The sequence below is a fragment of the Thamnophis sirtalis genome, unplaced genomic scaffold (genome assembly GCF_051295495.1).
Source record: "Thamnophis sirtalis isolate CommonGarterSnake01/CBP01778 unplaced genomic scaffold, rThaSir2_p1.2 scaffold_10, whole genome shotgun sequence".
In the NCBI taxonomy this organism is placed as follows: Eukaryota; Metazoa; Chordata; class Lepidosauria; order Squamata; family Natricidae; genus Thamnophis; species Thamnophis sirtalis.
In genome coordinates this window covers 64230492-64257742 of record NW_028261390.1, presented here as the reverse complement: position 1 = coordinate 64257742, position 27251 = coordinate 64230492, and the positions used below count along the sequence as shown (strand labels likewise).

The 27251-nt window shown below is 38.9% G+C and overlaps 1 protein-coding gene across 7 annotated transcripts in view; it reads right to left on the bottom strand.

The window, feature by feature from the left end:
- The window catches only part of FRYL (FRY like transcription coactivator), a 156118-nt gene that overhangs the window by 9692 nt on the left and 119175 nt on the right, over positions 1 to 27251 (bottom strand). For all 7 annotated transcript variants that reach the window (XM_087724769.1, XM_087724772.1, XM_087724770.1 and 4 more), the window contains 14 exons: positions 26362 to 26969; positions 24335 to 24432; positions 21737 to 21907; positions 20536 to 20676; positions 17200 to 17397; positions 16166 to 16327; positions 15990 to 16064; positions 15545 to 15721; positions 13434 to 13634; positions 12332 to 12502; positions 9263 to 9513; positions 7057 to 7261; positions 5387 to 5536; positions 2414 to 2512 (listed from right to left, as the gene is read on the bottom strand). In XM_087724769.1, coding sequence (XP_087580895.1) covers positions 2414 to 2512; positions 5387 to 5536; positions 7057 to 7261; positions 9263 to 9513; positions 12332 to 12502; positions 13434 to 13634; positions 15545 to 15721; positions 15990 to 16064; positions 16166 to 16327; positions 17200 to 17397; positions 20536 to 20676; positions 21737 to 21907; positions 24335 to 24432; positions 26362 to 26969 — 2707 coding nt within the window. The remainder of the gene's footprint in view (positions 1 to 2413; positions 2513 to 5386; positions 5537 to 7056; positions 7262 to 9262; positions 9514 to 12331; positions 12503 to 13433; positions 13635 to 15544; positions 15722 to 15989; positions 16065 to 16165; positions 16328 to 17199; positions 17398 to 20535; positions 20677 to 21736; positions 21908 to 24334; positions 24433 to 26361; positions 26970 to 27251) is intronic.

The following is a 27251-nucleotide window of genomic DNA, read 5'->3' as shown; positions in this document are numbered from 1 at the left end:
GCCCGAACACTGAATATAATTTTTGCTCGGATCATAGAATGTTCTAATATAATGTATACCTTTAAAACTATCGCTTTTTATAATATACCTTGATGTGTAATTTGAAATGATAAAAGAAAGCAACATGATTGAAATAGCAATACATCATCAAAGAGATAAAATCTATTCTCTTTTCTAAATATAGATTCAGGTATAAAGTCCAGTCCACCAATCACTAACATTTTTAAACCCTAATTCAACAAACAAGCTGTGATTTGTTAATTCATAACACTCAGCCATTATGGGTGTGTTCTGATATCTTGCTAAACCTAAAGCAAGTCACACTTACATGTAGTGTTGGATGAGAACCAGACAACTATGGATACACATTTAGGGACAGACAAATTACATACTTATAATACCTACTCACAGCCAATGATATACAGCGAGGAGTGTGTTGTAATTCACAAGCTGTAGTGGAATCAAACTTAATTGTGTTTTAGACCAAGTTGAAGGCAGCTCTATGCCAGCAGAATAATGAACCTGACTCATGATTATGACTTTTTTTTAACCTTTGTACACAAGAGAACAAAAATCTAATTTTTCATCAGTATATTTAATTAGGGCTTTTAGTAAATGAATTAGGACTGTGCACTTTCTTCAGAACAAATTCAATTTTCTAAACACTAACATGTCAATTAATGGCATAGAGCCCATCTTTCTTTTGATATTTTTGTTTTTGTTTTATTTGCCAAATAAAACAAAATGGATCCTGGATCTTCTTCTTTGTTTTCTCCTTTACCACTTCAGGTGTCAAGCGGAATCACAATAAATAACGTAACCCTGAAACCTGAGGCCAGCCAGTTACCTCTGCACAAAGTATTCTAAAAGGACTCCTTGGATCCCCCATTTATTCTTCTATACTTCTAAGAAGCACATGGGGGCAGGAAGGGAGAAGAGGAGCACCAAAACGTTCTCCCTTTCGTCAGCTGTATAGGATAAGGACTGACAGGAGGTTAAATACGATTGAGTCTATAAATCTTATTATAGATTCACATTCACCCCAACTGTGGTGCATTATCAATCTTGCTCCTAATATCTACTTCTCATTGCCCAAAATAAAAATCTTTTTGTCTTTCACAAATATATATTAAATGGACTGCAGTTTCCCCCACACAATGTAAACAGAAATTAATCCTTATCTGTTGATGTATAGGCAGCCCTCGACTTACAACAGTTCATTTAATGTTACAAGGGCACTGAAGTGACTTATGACTGTTTTTCACCCTGATGACCATTGCAGCATTCCTGTGGTCACGTGATCAAGAGTCAGGCAGCTGACAAATGACTCGTATTTATGACGGTTGAAGTGTCCCAGGGTCATGCGATCCTCTTCTGCGACACTCCGACACGCAAAGCCAATAGGGAAGCCAGGTTCACTTAACAACCATGTTAGTACCTTAACGACTGCAGCGATTTACTTAACACCTGGCAAGAAAGGTTGTAAAATGGGGCAAAATTCATTTAACAACTCTCTCGCTTAGCAACCTACATTTTGGGCTCAGTTGTGGTTGTATGTCGAGGACTACCTGCATCAGTTTATTATTAGTCTCCAAAGTTGACTATAAAGATGAACATTAAATGTCAAGGGAGGGGAGACCATGTAGCCCACATGCTCCTTCAGGCAAGGGGGAAAACCAGTTTTTACTAGACCAAAGTAGAATCAAAAGAATAATAAGTTCCTGAAACAATTTTTTTTCCTGGGGTTTATTTTACGTGATTTTGCTTTTGCATAGCATCCATTATTCAGAATACCAGAATATTGCAGTGCCACTCTTTTTTTTTAAAATGCAGTTTGATGGACAGGCACTTGAATGACCTCTGTCTGTCATCCTTATGCAATAGAAACTCTTAACATGAGCTTTCTATAGCAAAGCTGTCAAATACTGCTTATGGTTATAGTTCTGTATTCAGCTTGTCTTTCCCTGCAGTACCTGTGAATGATTAGGGCAGAGCAAAGGTGTAAGACAGTTCAGGGCATTTTTCGGAGACAAAAGAAGCATTCAGGAGATAGCTATCAAAAGTCAGTTTTCTTCCAGAAAATCAAATTCTGATGCTGAAAATGTAGTGTTCCATGTTTGTTACGTTTGCAAAACCCCATCACTGTACTAGATTAATTCTTTGAAGTTGCTTAAAGTTCTATTCCTCTTGAAATGCTACTTTTAAAAAGAATTTTACTGTTTTAACATTGATTTCTGAAGAAGTCCTAGTTGACTGATTCCATTTCAAATGTGAATATATGCCATATGGTCTTTGACCTCCCTCAATTTACACACCACTGTAGGACAGTCCAGTATATTATTTGTCATTTAAAATCCCAATGGTCATTGACTTGTTCAATATAGTGTAATAGTATCCAAAAAAAATTAACTACCTGTTCAGCTGCCTCTCTTTTAGCATTGTAAGTATCCAAATGTTCTTGAAGCTCCAGAACACTGAATTTCAATGTTTCTAGTAAACCACAGGACATCAACTGTAATACAAAAAGAATGTTTAAAAACCTTATTAATTAATCCCATGTGAAATATAATATGTACTTATTTACATTTTTAAACATTTGCTATAGCCTGAGAATATCTACTAAGATTAATGAAGTAACTCCAAAGATTAAGGAAGTCGCCGGAATTGTTTATATAATACAAATTCTATCCTTTGTTAATATCAAATCTATAGCTCTGCCAGAAATAATTATTCTACATGGCACATGAAAACACAGAAGTGTACTTCTAAAAAAAAGAACTATCTAGATGAGATGCATCTCTTTGCTAAGTACTGTTACTAAAGAATTATCTGTTAAATGATACTAAAGAATTATCTGTTAAATGATGGATTAAAATATTTGCACGCCAAATATAAAGAATTCAATTCCTGTAATAATAACAATGCAAGATACTGAACTTGTATAGAAGCAAATACATAAAATGTTGATGTAATTTTTTTTCTCTTGCAGATAATCACTCTGCACAACTGAAAGTTTGCAGATGCCATGTAAACAAGCTGATAGCACAGCATGGGCTTGTTTGGAGTGCTAATGAGCAGCTTGGCAATGCAATGCCTGAACTGGAAATATTGCTCTATCATTTATTTGCCAGTATTTCATTGCCCAAATGCAACTTCAGATGTGTATCTGCTTTATGAAGGACAAACCTATCATTACCCTGAAGGTTACTGGAGAGCAGACTGATCTAATGCCAACCATCACATGAGAAGAATCAAGACCCAGAAGTAATGAATAAGTAAAAGCCCGCTACTACATCCCCACCCCCGATTAAGGTACTTGTGCAAAGAATACCAAGCACTTTTGAACCTTTATTTTCTACATCCATTTACTTGGCATCAAGGGGCAATAATTTATGTCAAGAGAGATAGGGAGAAGACAAGTCTGTTGATTCTCTTGATTTCAAAAATCATGTGTTTCCAATAGAAGAGAATATTTGTAGCTCAGGGTTCAACTGTGGAGTTCTTGATGCTCTCTCTAAATTTGGTTGTTGGCCTGGAGACATTTCATCATCCAGCTAGATAACCTCACCAGTGCTAGTGAATTGCTCTCTGCTTATATATAAAAGTTTGCCCTGCCAAGGTTGGTAGGGTGTGGTTTTCTCCTTGGTAGTTTCTTGATTAGGGTATTGTTTTCAGCTTGTTTGTCTGGTATAAATCTCTCTCTTAAAAGCAGGATTTTAATTCAAAAGAATTGAAATTAAGTACAGTGGTACTTCAGTACTCATCATTAATTGGTTCCAGGCGATGTGACAAATACTAAAAATGAGTATCAAACAAACCATGTGACCCTGGGGAGGATTTTTCCTATGTCAATGACCTTCCTGGCATGGCCAACTTCTTGTCTGTTCTCTGTGGCCAGCCCCTTCTTCCTATTACATGTTGAATACCAAATACACGACGAGTATAGGGGCAATATTTTTGCGTCAAAATACATTAAGTACCACATTTGATGAGCTTTGAAGCAGTTGAGTACCGAGGTACTACTAGATATTCAGATGATTGTGAAATGAAAAATCACAGCTGTCTTAATCTATCAAAGGAACACTAAATATAATAAGCAAACAGTAATAAATTCAATTTGCAGAAATTAATTGTAGTCCTCCACTTGCGTCTATCCATTCAGCAAGTGTTGAAAGCTACAGTGGTGCTGAAAAAAAATGGAGGTATGACTGGTCCTCAAAGCTCTAGCTGTTGCAGCATCTCCATCAAACATGATCACCGTTTGCAACCATCTCTGCCAATTTCTCACAAGCAGTCATTGGGGAAGCTGGCAGGAAAACTTGTAGGTCACTTTTGGTAAGTTGGTCCTATTGTTTTTTTCTACCACCTGCAGAATTCCCCCACCTGCACACATCTCTGCCGGCCCCCTCAAGGTCTTCGGTGACCTCCCCCTGCCCTTCATTGCCTGGGACTCCTGCCTCTTCCTGCTTAATGACCTGTGAGGTCTGGGGTTATGATGGCAACCTGGACTGCCATCGCTAAGTGACGCTGTCAGGTGATGTCACACTTTACGACTGCATCGCTTAGCAACGGCAATCCCAGCTCCAATTGCTGTTGTAGCTTGAGGATTATCTATAATCGTACGGGTACCATATTAAGGCTGTTTTTTATTTTATAATTTCCTTCCTTTCCAAAGTTCATAGGAAACTTTGCAGCCCAAACTGCATCTTACTTGAGCAAGAGTAATATTAACAGACTTGGGAGCTAAATCTTTCAAAAATCTCTACTAGGAGGGAGGGGAAATTCCTGAACCAGCCAAGAGATGGAATTGACCTACTGAGTAGAAGCCATAGAGGGATATTCTGCACAATAACATTTTGTTGCAATTCTACTTGTGAGAATGTTTATAGTTTTGGATAAAAAAATTGTGTAGCTTTTTGAGCTCTAAGCTGCTTGTGATATTATAGCTGAGAAAAACATGAAAATCTCAGAAGCAAAAAAAAAATATATTTCATTCTGAGTCCCCTTGGGGAAAAGGGCGGCATATAAATGTAATAAAATCAAATCAAAATCAATCAATTTACATTACAAAAACATAAATTACTAATTTTTGAAACATGTTTAATACTAAGGGAGTTAACAACTCAAAATTATTTAAAAAATATTAGAACAGATAGAATTTTGAATACTAGAGAGGAAATTTGATCTGTGATCTCGAGAAAAGAAATATTTTTAGGGTGCTTACATATCATATCTCCATTTTAAACACTTTGTGTTGCAACTAATGATATTTATATATATATACTATATATTTGATAGGAAAATTTCTCGGAAATTCCAAAATAAAGAACATTTGTAGCTAAGAGTCACTAAACAGAAAAGTTGGCATGTAGATATTAGATATTACCGTTTCAGCATCCACGAAAACAGTTGGGCATTCTGAATATGTTGTCATAACTTCCAATGAGCTTTTAAATTTTGTTCCAATTCGCTGCAGATTCTCACCCAGGAAACTGACTGATTCATGTGTTATGGCTCCAAATCTCCTCTGAATCACCTAAATACAATAAAATAGTGTTTGCGTGTGGAAAATTTTTACAGGGTTTACTTATTTTATTGTAGATTCTTTAATATTTATTCTCGGTTTAGCAGCCTAACCCTAACCCTAAATTTTATTTTATTTTGCTTTGGAAGAAACATTTAAAAGAAATGAAAATTAGAATTGCACAAACTCTCCTCTTTTTGCTCCCCTGCTGCAAATATTTTATTTGGGCAGGAGGCTGCCCTATTCTATCGTAACTGATGCTTTATACCTGAGACTAAATTCTCCTCTTCTATGTAACTCTGTCACATGAAAGTGAGAAGAGCAGGGTTGGCTGCAACATCACACTGAGACCCTTTCTAAGAAATCTTCTACAAAATCTTGCAATGAGAAAAATCGACAAGTCAGTCTGAGTGTCATTCTAGCCTGTGATTTTAGAAATGGATACTCTTCTAATGAACAGAAGAGTGGAGGAGAAAGGTTTCCTATGTAATCCCCACAATATAGAAACAGATGCGAAAATCCTCACCCTGAAATTGATCCTTGAGGGATGATAGATAGGATAGATAGATAGATAGATAGATAGATAGATAGATAGATAGATAGATACTGTATTTTTCAGAGTATAAGACACACCTTTTTTCCTCAAAAAAGAGGCTGAAAATCTGGGTGCGACTTATACATTGAATACAGCATTTTTTGCTTCCCGAAGCTCCGCCCCTTCACCAAAATGGCCATGCATATCCTTATGGAGGCTTTCAGAGAGCTCCTGGGGACTGGGGAGGGCAGAAATGAGTGAAACACAGGCCATTTTGCCCCCCTCAGCCCCCAGCAGCACTCTATAAGCCTCCGTAAGGCTATGCATGCAATTCTTTTTGACCAAAAATGGGCTGTTTTTTGCTTGTTTTTGCCCACCCCCCACAAGCACTCTGCAAGCCCCCCCAAGGCTATTCATGCCTTTTTTGGGGGGGGGGAAAGGGGCCCATTTCCACAAACAAACTGGCAGTTTTTGGGTTGTTTACAGAGTGCAAAAACATTTTTTTTCCTTTTGGAAAGCTCTTTAACTGATTGATGAGAATTAGATTGATCAAGTGCTGTGCCAGCAGAAACAAAGTCTTAGGTGCTGCAGATTGTCAGCAATTTCCTTCTCCAGTACATGAATATACCTGGAAACATCTACCTACCTACCTACTCTCTCTCTCCCTACCTACCTACTGTATTTCTCTCTCTCTATTTCTCTCTCTCTCTATATATATATATTATCTACCTACCTACCTACCTACCTACTCTCTCTCTACCTACCTACTGTATTTCTCTCTCTTTCTCTCCCTCTCTATCCCTTTATCTACCTACCTACTTTTTTTAAAAAATTGCCTCTTCAAAACCTTGGTGCGTCTTATATTCCAGTGCGTCTTATACTCCAAAAATATGGTAGATATTTTGAGCAGGCCTTTTTTTAGAGCACTACAATTTTAACCATGACCATGGGCCATGTTAGATAGTTAAGAACGAACAATGTGGATGAAAAAGCATACCTGAAACAACCTAGAGAACACATGAAATGTATAGACAGCGGAAGATCCATCTGTATCTGTCAGCAGCTGATTAACATGGCAGCGCCAAGCCTCCTCTTCATCATCATAAGCCTGTGGTTGAAAAGCTGCCAATATGGCAGAGAGAAAAGGGGAGGGTGGGGGGGAGGTCTGCACTTCTGGAAAACCATCTTGTTCTTCATCTTGGCTGCAAATAAATAGCAACAGCACTTAGACTTATATACTGCTTCATAGTGCTTTTTAAAGCCCTCTCTAAGCGGTTTACAGAGTCAGCATCTTTGCTCTCCTGACAATCTGGGTCCTCATTTTACCGACCTCGGAGGGATGAAAGGCGGAGTCAATCTTGAGCCTGCTGAGATTTGAACTGCTGAACTGCAGCTAGCAGTCAGCTGAAGTAGCCTGCAGTACTGCACTCTAACTACTGTGCCACCTTGGCTCTTGTACAAAGAGGATGATACAGGTAGCCCTTGACTCACAACACTTCATTTAGTAACTGTTCGAAGTGACAATGGCACTACAAAAAGTGACTTATGACCGTTTTATACACTTACGACCACTGTAGCGTTCCCATGGTTATGTGATTTTACATTCGGATGCTTGACAACTGGTTCACCTTTATGACGGTCTCAATGACCCGGCGTCACGTGATCCTCTTTTGCGGCCTTCTGAGAAGCAACAAATCAATGGGGAATCCAGATTCGCTTAACAACCGTGTCACTAATATAACAACTGTGGTGATTCCCTTAACAACTGTGGCAAGAAAAATCTTAAAATGGGGCAAACCTTACTTAACAAATTTCTCACTTAGCAACACAAATTGGGGTTGTAAGTCGAGGACTACCTGTATTATCTTTCTAAGTCAGTAGTAATAAGTAATAAATCACTGGTGGGTTGCAAGCGGTACGCCCCGGTACGGACGTACTAGAACCTGCCCGCAGCACCAGATACCATTCCAGTACGGTGCTCCGGAGGGCCCACCCGTCTGCCCGAGCTGCTTGCGTGTGCACACGGGCTGTATGCGTCCATGTGGATGCCGCCGGCCCGTTCCAACCATACCGGTTGGAACGGTATCTGGAACCCACCACTGTAATACATATATTTTATTGAGAGAACATGACTGCATTAACATGTCACATTTCAGGACAATTTGGGGATTATTGAGGTAGATGGATGCATCCATTATGACTTATTCAACAAGCCAGGACTAAAAATCTTGAGATTAGTTTAATATGTGATCTTTCTCTTGTATAATGGTTTGTAAACTGGGTTAATTATTCCAATGGATAATTTGGGCATACACTGTGAGTAAAGGAGCAATTTGGGATTGCTTGCCTATGAATTGAGGATCCTGTTTGGGACTGTAACTGCTGAAAAATGTGTCTGGTTTTTTGGGAGATGGGTGGGCACTGACAGTATTCAAAACTGGGTAAAGGGGGAATTGTATCAAACAGTTTCATCATTCCTGCACTAGCATGTAAGTGGCTTCAAATGCTAAATAGCAGTGGTAGGATTCTTTTTTTTTTACTACTGGTTCTGTGGAAGTGGCTTGGTGGGCATGGTATGGTTTGGTGGGCGTGGCAGGGGAAGGATACTGTAAAATCTCCATTCCCTCCCCACTCCAGGAGAAGGTTACTGCAAAATCCCCATTTCCTCCCGATCAGCTGGGATTCAGGAGGCAGAGAATAGATGGGGACGGGCCCAGTCAGAGGTGGTATTTACCGGTTCTCTGAACTACTCAAAATTTCCGGTTCTCCAGAACTGGTCAGAACCTGCTGAATACCACCTCTGCTAAAAAGGCTAAAAGCAACATTCTGCTAGGTAAAGGTAAAGTTTCCCCTCGCATATATTTTCTAGTCGTTCCCGACTCTGGAGGGCGGTGCTCATCTCCATTTCAAAGCCGAACAACTAGCACTGTCTGAAGATGTCTCTGTGGTCATGTGGCTAGCATGGCTAAATGCCGAAGGCGCATGGAACACTGTTACCTTCCCACCAAAGGTGGTTCCTATTTTTCTGCTTGCATTTTTTACATGCTTCCGAACTGCTAGGTTGGCAGAAGCTGGGACAAGTAACGGGAGCTCACTCCGTTATGCGGCGCTAGGGATTCAAACCGCCTGATCGACAAGCTCAGCATCTTAGCCACTGAGTTACCGCGTCCCTCTATAACATTTTACTAGATAAAACATTTCACCTGGATAAACCAGAGAAGTCAGCTTCTTCTTCTTCACATCTTTCATCCAGCTCCTTCAATGCAAGAGTAACATCCTCTTCAAAGATGGATTCAGTATAAGTCTCGTTAGTCGGATGCTCTTGAATTTCAGGAGCTTCTTCTAGTTCTAAGGGTTCTTGGCAGACTAAGGACTCAAACTGTTCTTGCAGTGCAATTGATCCAGTATCTTCACTAGCGGTACTCTGTTCATCTTTCACTGATGAACTGCCATCCTGGAGGAGAAGAAACATTTTTTTAAATATTTCATTTTGAAAAACATGTATAAGTATTTGAAAAGATTTGTGTATATGTTGTTCTAAATTAAGAAATTCAAAAAAGTATAAACAATGTTATTTGGTTCTGAAAACGGTGTCACTTAATGTTTTACAGTCTCAGGTTAAAAAATCCTTCCTTGTTCAATATTAATAATGTTATTAAACATTACAATTAAGGAGATAAAACTAAAATGAATTAATAAAAAAAATAAAAAAATTGTTAACCAAATTTATGTATCAAATTTAGCAACGATTACCAGAAATGACTGGTATTTTAACCTTGATCAAATAAACCAACATTATATTCCTTGTTTTTAACTTTTAACAATCTTGATATTTAATCCTGTCAAACTATATCGTAGAACTTGATTTTTTCCCCAATTTTTCCTTCTCACAAAGTTCTTCAAAATTTTTGAAGTCTCTTTTGATCTCCAATCTAGGAAAATTATCCAGACTATTCTTTTGGTATCGGTATGCCCCTTTTAATTAACACATCGGCTGGTTCCATTTGTGTATAGCATTTTTGCATATTATTCTAGTAGCCTGTCATTTAAAAATCTACTTTGAGATCAAAATTTTAGTTTTTTTGGGGGGGAAAATCCTTTGTCAAAATTATTCAGTTCAAACATTGAATTCTTACATCTATTCAGAATTAACCTCAACTGAATTCAGTGAGATGAGTTTTTGATGAAAGAATAAAAAGAGCTAGAGCTTAAGATGACTAGCTGTATATATAATTACTACCTAGTCAAATTGGAGTGCTGTAGGGTAGAAACACTAAGAACTCTAAACCAAAGCAGAACACAACTTGCCGGTGATTCAACAATGGTATGGAAGGAGATAAGAGTAGCAGTTGCTAGTTTTTGATTTTGAGATGGGTGTTAGAGTTGGGGAGGCACAATGAAATATGTCTCCCCTCCTAACTAGCCTTCTGGAAAATGCTGAAGATTCTCCATTTGACCAGATATTGGGAGTCAGAAGTTAGTAAGACCCAGGTGATGTATTGCTATTTTGAGGTATTTTAAATTCTTGGCTACCATTTCTTTTTCTTTGTTTTTATGTTGTGTTTTTTAAATTAGTTACTGTATTTATATTATTTTAAGTTTAAATTCTGTGTGCTTTGGAGAGAGGATTGGCCATATAAATAAAATAAAATAAAATTAATCCTCCTATAGCTGTCAGTGGAAGTGAATCTATTAACAGTAGATACTACTACAGGTCTAAATTTTCCTTTAATAGAACTTCTGTAGGTTTCCAAAGCTTGAACTTCACAATCTTGTATAAAGCACCTGCACAGGAGTACAGGGAAGAAAATCCAATATTTGATTTCTCCTGCCAAAACAGCCTCTGGCATGCTCCAGGAAATTAAAGATTGCTAACTTAATCCCTCCCTCTCCCCCCCCCCTTTCATAGCTCTATCTACACACACACAAACATTCATTATCTCATTGTTATTCAGTAAATAGAGGAAAACGAAGTATCTAAAGCGTTAACTTTTGTGTTGAAAACTGTCTGAGATTGAATGTTGTTTCTTTAAATGAATAGTAATTGGTTGAATGCAGAGGCAACATAATAATCCTAAAGTATTTTGCATCTTTTGGCATCATACAAGATTACCTTTCCCTGCTAGCTCTTAAGTCATCATAGGTAATAGTAAGGGATGACAGCAACTGGAAGTCCAGTATCTGGAGGTCTGCAGATCCTCCACTTTGGTTCAATGAAATATGTTTAGTGATTACATAAAGATCACAAAAAAGAACCTGTAGTTCTGAGTTATGTGCCTTAATTCACGTACGTAAAATGTAACAAACGCAGGCCAAATAGTATTGTATGTACATTTAGAATACGTTTTGAATGATTTATATAACACATGTTATAGCAGACATAAGTCAGGGCTCACATGTTGCTTTCGAATTTTTCCATTTTTAAACTGTGCAAAATTCTATCCTAAATCTTAATAAGCTGAGAGTTCTCTTGACTACAGTCCCATGATCACAATTCTATTTCAGGAAATGCTGATAACAACCATATTTTTTTAAAATGTCTTCAAATAACATACACACATTTAGTCCATCTCAAAATAAGAGCCATGGTACTTATTTTAGACTTCAAAGGTACTAGAGAAAAGGCCTATGAATGCTTAAGAGCTGAAATACTTAATTACAAACACACACACACACACACACAAACTTAAAAAAATGTAAAATGGGGATCACTGCTCTGAGTGTCTGATGGAAATGGTAAATACATACGTAACATACTCACTGATTTTTTTTTTAATCAGCTGGGAATCTTGCTCATTCCAAGTATGTATTTCCATTTTTTTAAAACATGCCACTGGCACACAGAGGGCTTGGCCAAGAGCACTGAATTGACCAGCTGCTAACAAAGCTGGCCTGAGGTTCAAATCCCAATCAAAGCACCAATCATAAAGAGGAAAAGCAAGCATGAGAGGGAGAGGGAAGATCATAGAAAAGGAAGCATCACAGGAAGAAAATGGACCCAGAAAACCATCCTGCTTTTCAAATTGTTCTTCTGCACCCCACCAGTTCATTAAAAGAACTTCAAAACTTTCTTAACCTGTGCTGTGAACATCTTTAGTCTTTTAACCCCATCTCCAGTAAACAAATTTTCAGCCACAACAACAGGTTAGAAATACTGAAGTTGTAATTACATAATCAGCCTGATAAAAATTCTTATAGACAGAACGCAAAGCTTTCATACAGTGCTAGAAAGAGGACAGATCAGCCATGCTCGAGCCCGCATTTCTCCCCACCTCAGGCAGCGTGTTGTTAACATTATCTAGAGAGGCAACTTCCAAACTTGGGGTCTCAGATCTGATTTGGAGCACCTCTTCCATTCCAACACTGCTAGTGGAATCTTGAGATTGCAGCAACAAGTTGATGTGATCTGGTATGGCATCATCGGCAGCTGAATCACTGTTTAGCTAGAGACAAAAAGGCACCCATTCATGTTTTGCAAAATAAAGTCAACATGTGTTCATGCATAAATGTAAAGCAGAATGCAGGCACGAGGCTACCCTTTCTATTCATTATCCTGAGTTCATCTGCCATGCTTAGGTTTTGGTTTTGGTTTATTCGATTTATGTGCTTAAAAATATTAACAACAGGACTTCTCATAAGGGCAAAAATAATATAATAATATTGATGAAGAACATGCATTCATCAGAAATACTGTTTTAGCATAACTAATTTTACTCAACATATATGAACAGATGTCTCTGCTGTCCCAAATACTGAACTAATTAGGTTAATTAACTATTTTTTTCACTGCAGGATCTGATTCCAAAAATGCAAATGTATTATCAGTACATTATTTACACCCAGAATAATTTCTAAATACTTTACAGGTATTTGTAAATCAAATTGCCCATCAGAAACAGCCAACTAATTCTCCTTTATTAATTTAGTTTAGCTAATCCTAACCCTGATCAAACTTCTGATTTAAAATGTAATTACTAATCAAATTAAATACTATAGTATTACACTTAAAACCTTTAAACTCTATTTCTTAAAGTTCGGGTAGATGTAAATTTTCTGTCCAGTTACAAAGATGACAGAAGTTTACTTTGAAATACAAAAACATCTTTCAAAGACATACTGGCACATTAGCTTCATACTGACATGTATATTCAAGAACCTCCTTAGTTATGCTTTATTGATAAAAACCTATTCCAAATCGCATTCTTCTCTGTCTTATTTTACTAGAAGCAAGCCACTTAGGACAAGTGTCATTCACAGTTGAAGCCAACATTTCATTGGGCAACTCATAAAGCTGCCCACCCTTCCTGCAAATGAGAACCCAAGGTTAAATCTCAGGGCTGCTGTTGTGATGCAAAAACCATCTGTGTGTTTTACCATTTGGGAGTGCGACAGTATCTGACTTGCGCTCAGGCCTTCTTCTTCTGAGGACTCATCCGTATCTTCTGGGTTGGTCAGGTTCAAGCTGGGAGTGCTACCTGAATACTGATACTCCTGGAGAGAAGGCGTGTCCCCTTTCTCAATACTGTCCAGTGAACGTCTACGGACACCCCAGTTGAAGTTGTCCATACTCTCTCCCTGTAATGAGAAGGAAGTTTATCCCAACGTGTTTAAGCCACCACAAGTGCTGAAATGAACACAGCAAAACAAAGCCACACATACTGAATTCACTGAGAGCAGAGTTTCAATCAGCCCTTCAGGTTGATTGCATGTTTATGTTTTATTAACATGGCTTTCTCATCAAAGCATTTAAATGTATGGCAACATAATTTTTCTCAATATTTTTCTTTCACAGATTCGCCTTCAGAACTAAAACGGGCTTAAAAATGGTCAACAACCATATATCCTTTGCAGTTACCAAGATTATCTGACTTTCAAGCACAGACAGACAAATACACTACAGATGACAACAGATGAAACAAGCCACTGCACCAGGCTGCAACTTACCTGCAGCTCCTGGTTCGCAAAAAGAAAAACACACATAATTAGAACGAGGACAAACACTTAAAGATACTTTTTAATGGAGGCTATTTTATATTGCATAAGCTTGCCGGCAGTAGAAGACTGATTCAAGCTCTGGAAATACTTTGTTTTGGTCAAGCCCCCTTATTGTTTAATTGGTTTTAGAAAAATTGGTGCAAAACATTATGAGACAAACACTTAAAACAGATGGCTATGGCACATTTTTCAGTGTTAACATATATTAAAACTTAATTTTGAGAACGGCTTGAAAGTAACTGCGGTGAAAATTCAAAATGGACTTTATCTACATTTGTTTGATTAAACGTACAATATGTAAATTTTATTCAGTGCAAGAAAGCATAAACATTTGAGCTAATTTCGGTCTTGATAAGCATGTTTGGCTGTTACAGTTTTCATTCCTCTTTGGGTAACTTTCCCAGATGCTTAGAATTTAAATTCGCTATTGATTCATTACAGGTACTTTATGGTCACCGAAGCAATCCTAATTTGTACTAACCCAAAGTCACCCAGAATGAGATCACTGGCTAGGGAGGGGAGGGGGTCTTAAACATGGTTTCACCATTTCCCGAACACTTATAATACCCCACTGCCTTTGCCCCGCTCTTTTCTGAGCCAATGAAGCATAAGGGAAATGCTTCAGAGAAATGCTAAGCAGTTGGAAGTGTTGTGATGATTTTGAGATCAAAACGTTGACTGGATCACAGTTCTGGCAGTCATTTGGATTACTGGAGATGGGCGAGAAGACAATCTATTTCTTGGTAGAAAGAACTTGAGAATTGCTAAAATTCCTCATCTACAGGAGTTTTATTTCCAGAGGTATAAAAAATTTATGTGACTACCCCTTCCACCTCCATAGGGATGGTGTCATTTGTAGGACAGTTCAGCTTTCCCCAATATCCACCCTTTGTTATTTCCATGCACTGCAATGGTATATTATAAATGACAATTATTACATTTTACTATTTAAAAACAGAGAAAAATGCAGATAAAGATGATAAATGCACCATGAACCCAGACACAATATGAATGGCTGAAAATCAAATCAATTTCAACACACTCCTCATGTCCATTATACATTGTGCAGTATTTACCGAGGTTTTGATGATACCCGTACGCTATTCTTCAAGTTTGGTATAGTTTCATTTGGCTTTCTAATCTCAATTATACATTGATGCACTCTTTAATTCACCATTAAGCAGGAAATTTGCAAAATGTCAGTTACTGTTCACATTTTTACGCATCAGATTAGATCAAAGTAAAAAGCAAAGGGAGCAGCTAGTATGAACGAAAGAGCTCCTGATATGCCAAACAGCGAATATCAAATTATAGAGCCAACGCTGGGTTTTTTTCCAAGCAGGAAGTTTAAGAAATGGCATGCATGGATTTTTTTAGTGCTTTGATTAACTACAGTACACGCTTACAGCAAAAGGAAAGGACAGGATCTCAAAGTTGTTACTTTTTCTTGAAGAATAGGCTTGAATGACGCTAGCGTTATACAGTCTTACCTCTGCATCTTCCAACTCAACATCTAAAAAGTCAAAATCTTTAAAAACTCCAAACTGCTGTTCACTTGTGTTATCTTCTACAACCACTTCTTCTTCTTGAATTATTTCCTCTGTGGCTGAAATAAGACTCGTTTGCTGGTCCCCAGCTTCTAAGTCTTCATTAGAAGAAAAGATAACCTACAAGTGTCATCAGTAACAGAGGTAATAAGCGTGAGTAAAATTGGAGTACCAATATGGATTTTTACAGATGTTGCATCTTAGAGGACAGGAGCTGATGGAATTATATTTAAATGGCATTAATTACTAGCAAGACATTCTGCTATGATGTAAAAGCTTGCTAGTTCTTAAACTATCATGACAGCGATATAACAACTCAACAACGTTAGTATAAAACTTTCTTTAATTGATGGACACATGCTTCTTTTAGGAATTTAAAACTACTCACAGAAGGGTTCTTGGGAATTCCTGATTCTGGACCACAAAGAGATAATACATTCATTAGTTTCTCCCTTGTTCGTCGCTGGAAAAGAAATCAAAGTAGTTATAAATATTTAAACGATTCTTTCTTTTGCTATGTGCCAAGAGATGCTTTCTGCATTTAAGATGTATGCAATGGATCACCTGAGATAACTGTGGCCTCTTCCAGCTCACAGGAACCAAAGCATTAGAATTCGATCCGGAGGAAGTGGAAGATGTACTTCTTGTAACAGCAATGACTTTAGCTTTGCCATTCCTACCCGTTGCACTGTGCTGATCACCATATTTGTTCCCAATAATTGGGGTCTATAAAATGAAGAAAAAGTAGTTTTTCAGGTCAACATATTGTCCCATTTCACAAAGGTCTGTAAGACAGAGTTTGCTTACCATGCTGCGTGTACTGCATGCAACAACCAGCAAGGCCCATATAACATGCAAAGCCACAAACTATGATCTATAAATCATCATATCCAGGCTTGTATGACATATTAATGTGATAACTATTTGCAGTTGTGAAGGAAGATTGGGGGTTTTTTTTGTCTTTTCCAGGATGAGAACATTCCTTTTCATTCCTTCCACCAATCTTCTCATTTTATTGGGCAGAAATCACTGCTATTTTTTTTTTGACAGCCAGCTAATGACAAGGTGCATAAAGGAATGCTGGGGTTGGGGGAAGTAAATCAGCTGCTGTCAGTCCTTCATAGTTGGCTAGAAACAGACACTAGAAATACTAGAATTTATTTTATTGGTAAAGGCGATGATAACAGAATTTTGAAAACCTGAGAGCATTTGTTCTTCCTTTTATACCTAATTTTATTCTTGGGATCCTGGAATGAAATGAAGGGAACAAGACGTTTTTCCACTGCTCCCACTCTTTCTTTGGCTGAAACCATTGTTCAAGAAGTGTTTTGAAATACCAAATCATTATATTGTTGGGCTTTCTTCCATCAAAATGCAGGCAGTTTGAAAGCCTTCTGGATGGGGTATTTTATTTTGGGCTCAAAACAACCCATTTCCCCTCATATGTGCACATTTCTAATTTCCAAGTTAAAAGCTTGTGGGGCTGCATTACTAGCTGTCCAGGGTCACACGCAGTCTGTGAGCCACAGGTTAGACATGCCTGACTTAGAAGAAAATTAAGCATGCAAAATCTTAAACCTTACTTAAAAACTCTTTACCTCTGATATGTCAAAATGAAAATCTAAGGTCTTCCCAGGCAGTTCTTTGGACACATTGTTAAAAATTTTTGTAAATGAAATTTCAGGCGAGTTTATGTCACCACCATAAGATTTTGGAATATCATTTGGTACAACAAGACTGGCTGAACGCGATACCACCAATTTCAAAATATTAAGCGCTTCCTTCCAGTAGGGACTCTATTAATAAAGACAGGAGGAAAAAAGACATGTATACGCCAATTAATCCAAATAATAACTTAAAAATACAAAAACCTACGACAGCTGAAGTATTAAAGTAAAGCTCTTACATTTCTATGAACAAGTCAACAAATATGATTTTTAAATTTTAACATAAATACAGTTTAAATCCTTGAAGAAAAACTTGTTTCACAGAATATAAGAAGATGAAGTGTCTCTCTTTTTGTTGTTAAATAGGTGCATCTCTTTTCTGTGACCCGTCAAAACCGCGGTCCACAAAAGCGCGATCGACGAAAGTGCGCATTTGACATCATCACAGCGCGACAGAAAAAATTAAAAATTGAAATAAAAATAAAATTAAAGCAAGCCGATTCACATAAAGGTAAGGGTTAGGTTTAGGGTTAGAGTTAGGTTAAGGGTTAGGATTAGGTTTAGAGCGTTAGGGTTACGTTTAGTGTTACGTTAAAGGTTAGCGTTAGGTTTAGCGTTAGGTTAAGGGTTAGGTTTAGGGTTAGATTTAGGCTTAGGTTAAGGGTTAGGTTTGTGGGGGGGTTAGGGTAAGGTTTTCGCTTTATTTTTACATTTTTCGATCACAGCGCGATGTTTTCATCGTGCTGTGATGACGTCAAATGCGCGCTTTCGTCGACCGCGATTTTGTCGTCCGCGGTTTTGTGGTGGAACCCTCTTTTCAGCTCCACAGTTGCTTAAGGTTTTCCTGGGTTTTTCTGCATATGTGTGCATGCACAGCTGCACCACTTTCTTACAGAGGTGCTTCTTATATACCCTTACACATTCCAAAGTATGTTTTTCAAGGAATATCTATAGGCCTACCATTTACCGCTTACAAGTATGTGAATGTTAATTATGCATGCTAAAGTTTTTAGCACTATAGCTGGTACTTAGAACTTATTTACTTTTCTCATAGTTATTTTACAGTCACTTGGTTTAAATTAACAGCAATTTCACAACAGGTAATTGGAGTAAGTTAATCTTGGGTAGAAAGGCTGCTTCAGTTGTTTAATTTCAGAATATGGAGTGGGGACGTCAAACTTCTCTATTAATAATCAGAGGAATAATCTATTCTCTATTAATAATCAGAGGAAGAGGGTCACCCCACAGGAAGAGAGTTGGCTAAGTGTGTTGGCTTTATTTTATGATGAAATTCAAAACAATATATCCAATTGAAAGGTCAGAAAATGGGATGAGAAGGAAAATTTACAAAAAGGCATCAGCACAGCAGGTCTTGCTTTTAAGTTGCTGGCAGATTGGTTCCACTTGATAAAATTTAAAAATTCATTAACTGCTCTCTTTTATCACCACATGATTTTTCATAACAACAAAAATATGCCCTATCATAACACTATATTCAGATTAAAGTTCAATAATGAGCATTTTGCTCACAAAAAGCTCCTTCATGCGAACCTTACTCAATCAAGAAGTCTGTAAAGGTTTAGTCAAATTGGAAAATTATGGTTACAGTTTTTAATAAACTATGAGTTTATAATCCTCTGCTTTTTCTTAAAAGTAAATCCAGACTGAATCCAAGGGGGAAGACAAACAGCTGACAGAGAGCGGGAGAGTGGCTCCATTGGCTGTGGAGGTAACTGGGGAAGGGCAAAGTCAGACTGGGCAGAGCCAGAGAGAGTAGAACGAGGGAGAGGGCATTCAGATGAAGAACAAGCCCCCCCTCCTCATCCTAGGGCACGCAAAGAAGAACATATAAGAGAGCAATGTGGGTTGTGTGGCTTATGAGGGAGGTAAGGGCCCCGATTCCCTTCACAAGGCACACCTGGGGATGGAGTTTAAAGGAGAGGCAAATGGGAGGGATGGTTGTTGGGAACAAACGTTGAGTTCATCTGGTGTTAACTGCTTATCTGAGTTCCTGGCATGCTCCCAACTAGTTTTTACTGTCATACTACTTCACTTCTGGAAGTCCTTATCTTGCTTGCCCCTGCTTACAACGTTTGGACTGGAGTATTTTCAGCGAAAGGCTGTTACAGGTTTGTGGAAGAGCTTTTCTCCAGGCCGGAGAGTTGAAAGGGATGTTGGGGGCACAATTGGTGTTAATAAAAGGACTCATATCAGTTCTCTGGCTGTGTTGCCTTTGTGTCATGCCTCTGGTCATTACATTATGTAGCCTGGTAATGAAACGTTTGGGAGCTAAATGGCAAGCTGAGAGAGCAAACCACTGCCAAAAGCTCAGAATGTACCAAAGACCCCTCAATGTACAGTACTAAAAATGGTAATAAAGTCATCTACATATGCTCCTGATCTTCTGAAAAAGCATCAGTTAACAAGCATAAATATCTGCCAGGGATTAAATTAAATGAACTACTTAGAAGCCTTATTTCTAATTGCCACAGGATAAGCAGATTACTGGGCCACTATCTATGTCCACATTTTGCTGCTAAAGAATTCTAGTAGCTGTATCTATTTGGGAGAGAAATAATTGAAACACACTATTATTTGGTGCAAAGTTCATCTGGAAAAAAATATACCATGCAGAAACTGGATTTATGAGTCATTCTCTTTTTATTAATTTTAACTGATCACAACTAAAATGTTCCGTCCAGGTATCTTTTAATATTATTTGGACAGCAATTTGGTGTAAAATAAATAGGTATTTATGTGGAACCATACAGACTGGATAAAATATATCCAATTATTAAATAAAACTGAAGTTTAGACTATTTATAAAAATGTTACAAAAAGCTTCTATTGCTATTTGCTCAGGGATACAGAAAGGGAGGGGTCTTTGAACTACATGCATTTTTCCAATATTTCTCTTCAATGTTCCTAAGATTGTAAAGATAAAAATGTGGCCCTTGTTGGTAGGGCATTTTCAAGGACCAAAACGTGCCTTCTGCCTTTAAGGTGTCCATTTCACCTCTTAGAACCCCCATCCTGCCCCAATCAAGCTTGCTTTGACTCATTACCAACATTGGGCATACATGGCTGAGGAATTCTGGGAGTTGAAGTGCGCATATCTTAAAGTTGCCAAGTTGAAAAACACTGGCATAGATTAATGTATGCTGGATAAAATGTGGCAGTTGTACACCCTGATCCAGAGAACACCAAATCCATTTCTCTAAATGGAAAGATGTGACATTTTCAATTGTGTCCCTTTAAACTACTCACCTGTACATATTTGCTAATGATCTTTATGATCTCCAAATTGAACTGCTTCACCGGTGCTGTGGACAGGTCAACGTGGCTCAAAAGGCTATAAATGATTTGTAGCAAAGACTGCTGCATGCTGGAGATCCCTTTTTCTAACAGCTAAAAAACAGATGTGTAAAATGGATTATTCAAAATATCAAAATGACATTAAATGCAAAGTAGTAAGCCATTAGATAACCTATGTCTTTAATGGACCTGCCCTCAGATTCAATAAACTAAGTATTATCTAACGTGTTAAATATGTTTTATTTCCATTTCATTTCGTACAGTCACATATATACTGTGCATAACCGGGGCATATAACATTGAACAATAAACACAGCCCTCCCTCTTGTCAACAATACCCCCCAAAATACAAACCCAATATACCACTTCGACCCACCATACACCCTTTCTTTCGCCCCCCTCCAACTTTCGTTCTTCCCTCCAACATTCCCCTCTACCCTACTTCCCCTCCCCCTCTATCACTCCTCTCTCCCGATACACTCCCTCCCTTCCTTCTCATCCTCCCTCCAATCCTCTCTCCCACCCTCTCTACCCCTCTTTCTTCTTTCCCTCTACTCCTCCCTTCAGTGTATTTCTACTATCTATCAATATATTCAGCTTGTCCTATTTTTACACTAAAATTAAAGAGCAACAGTATACCAGTGCAATCATGTTACTTTAAAATCTAACACATACTATATTTCCCCCCTCCCCCCCGACTTCCCAGAGCCCGTACACGGTATAGCTTAATAAACTAAGTATTATCTGATGTATAACATTAGAAGTGTGTATTTGGAAGTTTAAAAGCCAATGTAGTATCAGGGGTGGTCTTCTACCAGTTCGGACCTGTTCGCCCGAACTGGTAGTGGAAATCGCGAGTGGCCCCGCCCACCTGCACCAGCTTTATGGCATCCCATTTAGGTCCTTTTTTAGCCTAAAGAGCATGCGCGGAAGGCTGAGCACATCCGTGGAGGTGGCGCGTGTGCTCACATTTGCAAACCGGTAGGGAAGGTAAGTGAATACCGCCCCTGATTATAATGGTTAAAGTATCGAACTAGAACTGGGAAGATCCATTTGGTAACAGTAAAATGTGAGAAACCAAAATGTGCAACTTCAAATGAAGAATAGTATCCAATACCTGAAAGAGATACCCAAATGTACAAGGAATTATTACCTCTGCAAGGTATGTTATCAGATTAAAAGTTGTTTCTGAGAATGAGTCATGCAAATATCTGCACACTACGTTAATCCAATTAGAGCAGTCTCTGGAATAACTGTGTGTACTGTATAAGCACATCATATGAGCCAAATTAGCAAGAGTTGGGGATTTCTCTTCTGTACAAACCTAAGAACAAAAAGTCAAAATATTAGTTACTGGACCATCTATTTAAACATTTAATTTTTAAAAAAGAGCCCTGACTTTATTACAAGTTGTAACAGCCATTATGACTATAGATTTTGTTTGAGTTCAAAATCCCATTATGGAATAATGTGCTTTGTTTGGTTCTGGCTTAAGGCTTATCTATGAACCCAGCTAATCGGTGGGTTAGATTTGATTGGGTAAGCAAACAACGTGTGAATCCAGTGTTAGATAGAGCAGATTGATTGAAAAGAGTTATTCATTTATTAGTAAGGATTGTCTTAAAACCTAGTAACTGCAATGCATTTATTCTAAGTAGATAAATCTATTCACTTCAGTGCCCAGTTTGGGTGGCATTGCAGCATTTAGAAATCTGGGTTGAAAACTGGGATAAAAGCATAAAGAATCTAGCAATACTGTTTTTCTTAGCTGTTGTTTAGAACCATGAAGGGACGCATTCTAGTTGTTCCATCACCTCTGCTGGAGCTCTGGGCTACTCAAAGCATCCTGTATGCAACTCACTTAGATGCCAGTGCTTGGGATTTTCTCTATGCAATACAGCATAACTAAGTTTCTGCTGTGGTAAAGACTTCCTGGATGCTAGCACTCTAGGCTTTCCTTAGGGGGTTTGGACAGAGGTTTTATCATCCTCAATTGATTGTCACTGCCCAACCTTAAACTGTTGCTATCGGTGTCCTTTGTTCTTCTAGCTATTACATTCTTAGCCATTGTTGTTAAGGTAAAGGTTCCCCTCGCACATATGTGTTAGTCTTCCCAACACTAGGGGGCGGTGCTCATCTCCGTTTTAAAGCCGAAGAGCCAGCGCTGTCTGAAGACGTCTCTGTGGTTATGTGGCTTGCATGACTAAATGCCAAAGGCGAATGGAACACTGTTACTTTCCCACCAAAGGTGGTTCCTATTTTTCTACTTGCATTTTTACCTGCTTTCGAACTGCTAGGTTGGCAGAAGCACAAGTAAGGTGAGCTCACTCCTGTACGTTGCGCTAGGGATTTGAACCGCCGAACTGCCAACCTTTCTGATCAACAAGCTCAGCGTCTTAGCCACTGAGCCACCCTTTTTATCATTGTTGTTACTATGGGCTCTTATTCAACTTTAAATGCCACCCTTTTTCCTTTGTCACTCTACATCAATTCCTTTCTAATCTTCCCAGTAACTTTGGCTCCCCAGTAACCTCCCTCCATTTCCTTAGTGCCTCCCCACTCTACTAAAGTGGAGCCCCTTCTTAAAGGGCTGGTTTCTGGCAGAGTGGAGGGAGGTTGTCAGTTCAGGCACTTTGCTACTCTACTGCATATCCATCCTTCCACAGTGAATCTGAATCTCTTGCTTGCTAGAACACTCAGTTGTAATCTGTTGAATATAAGAACAGATTTTTTCCAGCAGTTTTGTTTGAAGTACTACAATTAAGCTGAGATGAATAGTTCTGACCCTAAATAAAAAAAACAGAGATGAGCAAGATTGGACCATAGCCTGAACATGGATTTCTGACTGACTGAAGGAGTCTTTGTATTGTGATCTGATCTACTTATTGCTAACCTAAAGTGGTAGTAGACATATAGTGGACGTTGCAAGTGAAACAACCCATATCACTGTGTCTAAGGTGTAAAGTATGATAGTGGGGATATTATGAACTCAGAGCCTCTCATAAAGGCAGAAGAGACTTTATTTTTTATGAAAGTTGACTTTCTCAATTACAACATCCACAAAAGGACAGCTATGAGAGTTCTGTTGATGAAATACTGAGGAACTTTAAAACACAAAAGGAGAAGAATGATAGGAGAAAAATAGGAGTAAAAAAGGAAGAATGCTTTATACCAGTGATGGCGAACCTTTTTGTAAAGGCGTGCCAAAATTGTGTGCGTGCGCTATCGCGCACATGCCCACACCCACAATTCAATGCACCCCACTCACCTGCGCATGAGACCCCCGTGCATGTGTGCATTAACCCCCATGGGGGGAGGGGGAGTTTTCATCCTCCCCAGGCTTTCCTGAAGCATGGGGAGGGTGAAAATGGGCTTCCCTGCCCCTCCGGAAGGCTGAAAATCAGCTGGCCGGCGGGCACATGCTTGCCAGAGGTGACGACTCACGTGCCAGCAAATACGGCTCCGTGTGCCACCTGTGGCATGCGTGTCATAGGTTTGCCATCACAGGCTTATACGAAAGGTAAACTGGATATTGTAATTCTAAGGCAGACAGCCAAAAGAGATTTGAGGGAAGAAGAAGGAGGGAAAGATATTCAGGGATAGGATTCTGAGGAAAATATTAGTGACAGAACTCTTTCATAGTCTATACAAGTTCAAACCCGTGTGTGTGAATGTACAGACAGCACATTTGATCAAATTGCCTTCACCATGAAAACTAAACAAAGTTGAATTATTTCTGCTTATTACCTACCTTCGCTATTCTGTCAGCTGTTTCTTTGCAGAACTGACTTGGATTATCAAAATGTTGAATTAAATGAGGCAATAAACATAATATGTTAAGAGGAAATCCTGCATAGAAAAAGATGAAGTTGAATTTATCTGCAGAATTTAGAAAACTAATTTCCATCCTTTCTATGGGCAACTATTTCATGGGGTACTACCTATACTTTTAATATCAGCAAAAATAGAAATGCCTAAGAAACCTGTCGTATGGAGGATAGGCAATCTGGCTGCCCCAGTTGCACAAGACCTAAACAACGTGACCAGGAATACAAATTATCAGGACACCAGGTTATCTACTTTGCCAGACACTATCAGTTTTTACAATGTCTGGCCTTTATTCTACGCCTCTACCAAAATCTCTTTTCTTTTTCAATCCAGACAAAAGAAGATTGTTTTGATAGATGCTTGTACCCAAATGTTTATCATCTCTTAAAACTTGCCGTGGTGTCCCGCCCATTGATAAACACCCAGAAAATGGATTTGAAGGGCTACTGTTCTGATACCTAGGATATTTAATGAGCCGTGGTGGTGAAGTTGTTAGAATGTGGTATTGCAGGCTAACTTTGCTGACTGTTGGCAGTTCGAGCCTCACTGGCTCAAGGTTGACTCAGCCTTCCTTCCTTCCGAGCTGGGTAAAATGAAGACCCAGATTGTTGGGCGCAAGAGGCTGACTCTGCCAACCGCTTAGAGGGCTGTAAAGCAATGCGAAGCGGGATATAAGTCTAAGTCCTATTGCTAAGTGCTATTTATCTAGAGTGCCTCACAGGGTTCTTATATGGTCTCCTATTTGTTTAATGTGGAACTGCTGAGACAGAACATGGAATGCTGATAATACGAATTCTATTGCCTCTTGACATCTAATTCTGAAGAAGCAATAATTGCCTGTGAACGTTTCCTAAACTTAATAATGGATGAGGGGAAAACAACCCCGGAATGAAATCCAAACAAGACTGAGGTGCTATTGGTATGGAGAATGTTGCATGCAGGGATTGAAGCAAAGTCCATTTTGGATAAGGATGCATATCCCGAGAAAGAACAGGATGCCAATTTGGGAGTGCCTTTGGCCTCTGGTTATGATGAGGTTTCCAAATAACACCTACAGCAGGGACACCTCATACAGACATCCCTCTGATGACCCACTGAGGCCAGGGAGCGGCTCCTGGCCATAATCCTGCCCCCAAGCTCCGAACCGATGAAATTCAGTAAGATTGGAATTTGGAATAGCCAATAAGTCGAATTAGAAGGGATTTAGAATAAAATATTATCAAATTAGTAGAAAACCCTAGTGGAGAGATCAACAGACACAGCCAGTCCAAGGATAGGACTGAGTCTAAGCTGGGAGGAGCTAGCATGGAGGGCGTGACTTATCATTTGGTAGACTCAGTCCTATTGGATACTGACCAAGATAACCCATGTCTGGCTGATGTCTCCACCTACTGGGAGAATTACAAGTATACAAATTGTAACTCTTCGTGAGCTGGACAACCTTAGCAATATAGCCCATCTGCAGCCTTTCTTAACTACCGCTTGGTGCATTTCAGGCTGTTCCTGAAGTGTCCAGAAAATGCAGCCAACATAAAATGCAACAGCAAGATTGAAAGTCAGAAGCTGGTGAAATCCTAGTGTGGCTTTACTGAAAGTTTTGCCCTAGCACTGCTAGATACAGTTTAAGATGCTGACACTGGCTTTAAAAGCTGTAAATGGCTTAGGCACTATCTGAAGGGGAGGCCATTGTTAGGGTCCCCCCTTTCAGAACCTCATCTATCTAATAACATTCCTGTCAGGCCCCCTGGGGAAACAAAATGCATTTTAATTTTATCTCCATTTAAATGATATCAATTTTACACTTTATCATTTCTAATTTTGGAAGCAGTCTTGAATAGGAAGGATACACTTTAAATCCAATAACAAATCTAGTAACAAAACACATGAAACCATCCCTACATCAACTCACGATTCTGGACAGTCTAGTTCCCAAAACGTTTTAAAAAATACCTGCTACTTGGGATGGATCCACCAACATATGCTTGGAAACTGTAATGAGTTTGCTAAGTAAATGAACTGTCATTTCTTGGGTCGACACAGAGGTGAAGCCCTTCAGGAATAACTGCTGAAGGCCTGGAAAGTTATTCCATTTTAATTTGCTCTGCATCTGTTCAATCTTCTCCCTGCTCTCAGGTTTATCCAGAGGCAAATGAACAAGAAGTTTATTGAGGAGCCTGAGAGCCAAGAGGTATTCATATTCATAATCTGATTCCAGCAAAGAGGCTGCAATCCAGAATATGGTGGCCATCAGATTGACAGGATCAGTAGTAGGTTGCACATCGTGCATTCCTCCCTCTTTCAGGGAGGAAAGGCTTCTAGTCCTTGCTAAGCTGTTGGAGTGATTTATCCTTCCATCCATTATATCCAGCGTGTTGCTCCTCCGTCGGTCATTCTTCCTTTCACCTATCAAACTCAGTCGCAAAGAATTGCTTTTCACGTGACTGTAATAGCCTACAAAGTTGCCAGAGTTACCACGACTTGTGCTTAGGTTTATCTGACCGGTGCTCTTTCTGTTTGCTGCATATTTGTTCCCCAGTAATGGGTCATAATAGGAAGCACTAAAACGAAAAGAGAATACGGCACATAAAAGTCACATTCCTCACCTCAAAACCATTAATAATTAAGAAAAAAGTTGATAACATCCCTCAGTTTCAAATACAGAGAAGTAACATTAAGGTAAAGGTTCCCCTCGCACATATGTGCTAGTCGTTCCTGACTCTAGGGGGCTGTGCTCCGCTTCAAAGCCGAAGAGCCAGCGCTGTCCGAAGACGTCTCCGTGGTCATGTGGCTGGCATGACTAAACACTGAAGGCGCACGGAACACAGTTACCTTCCCACCAA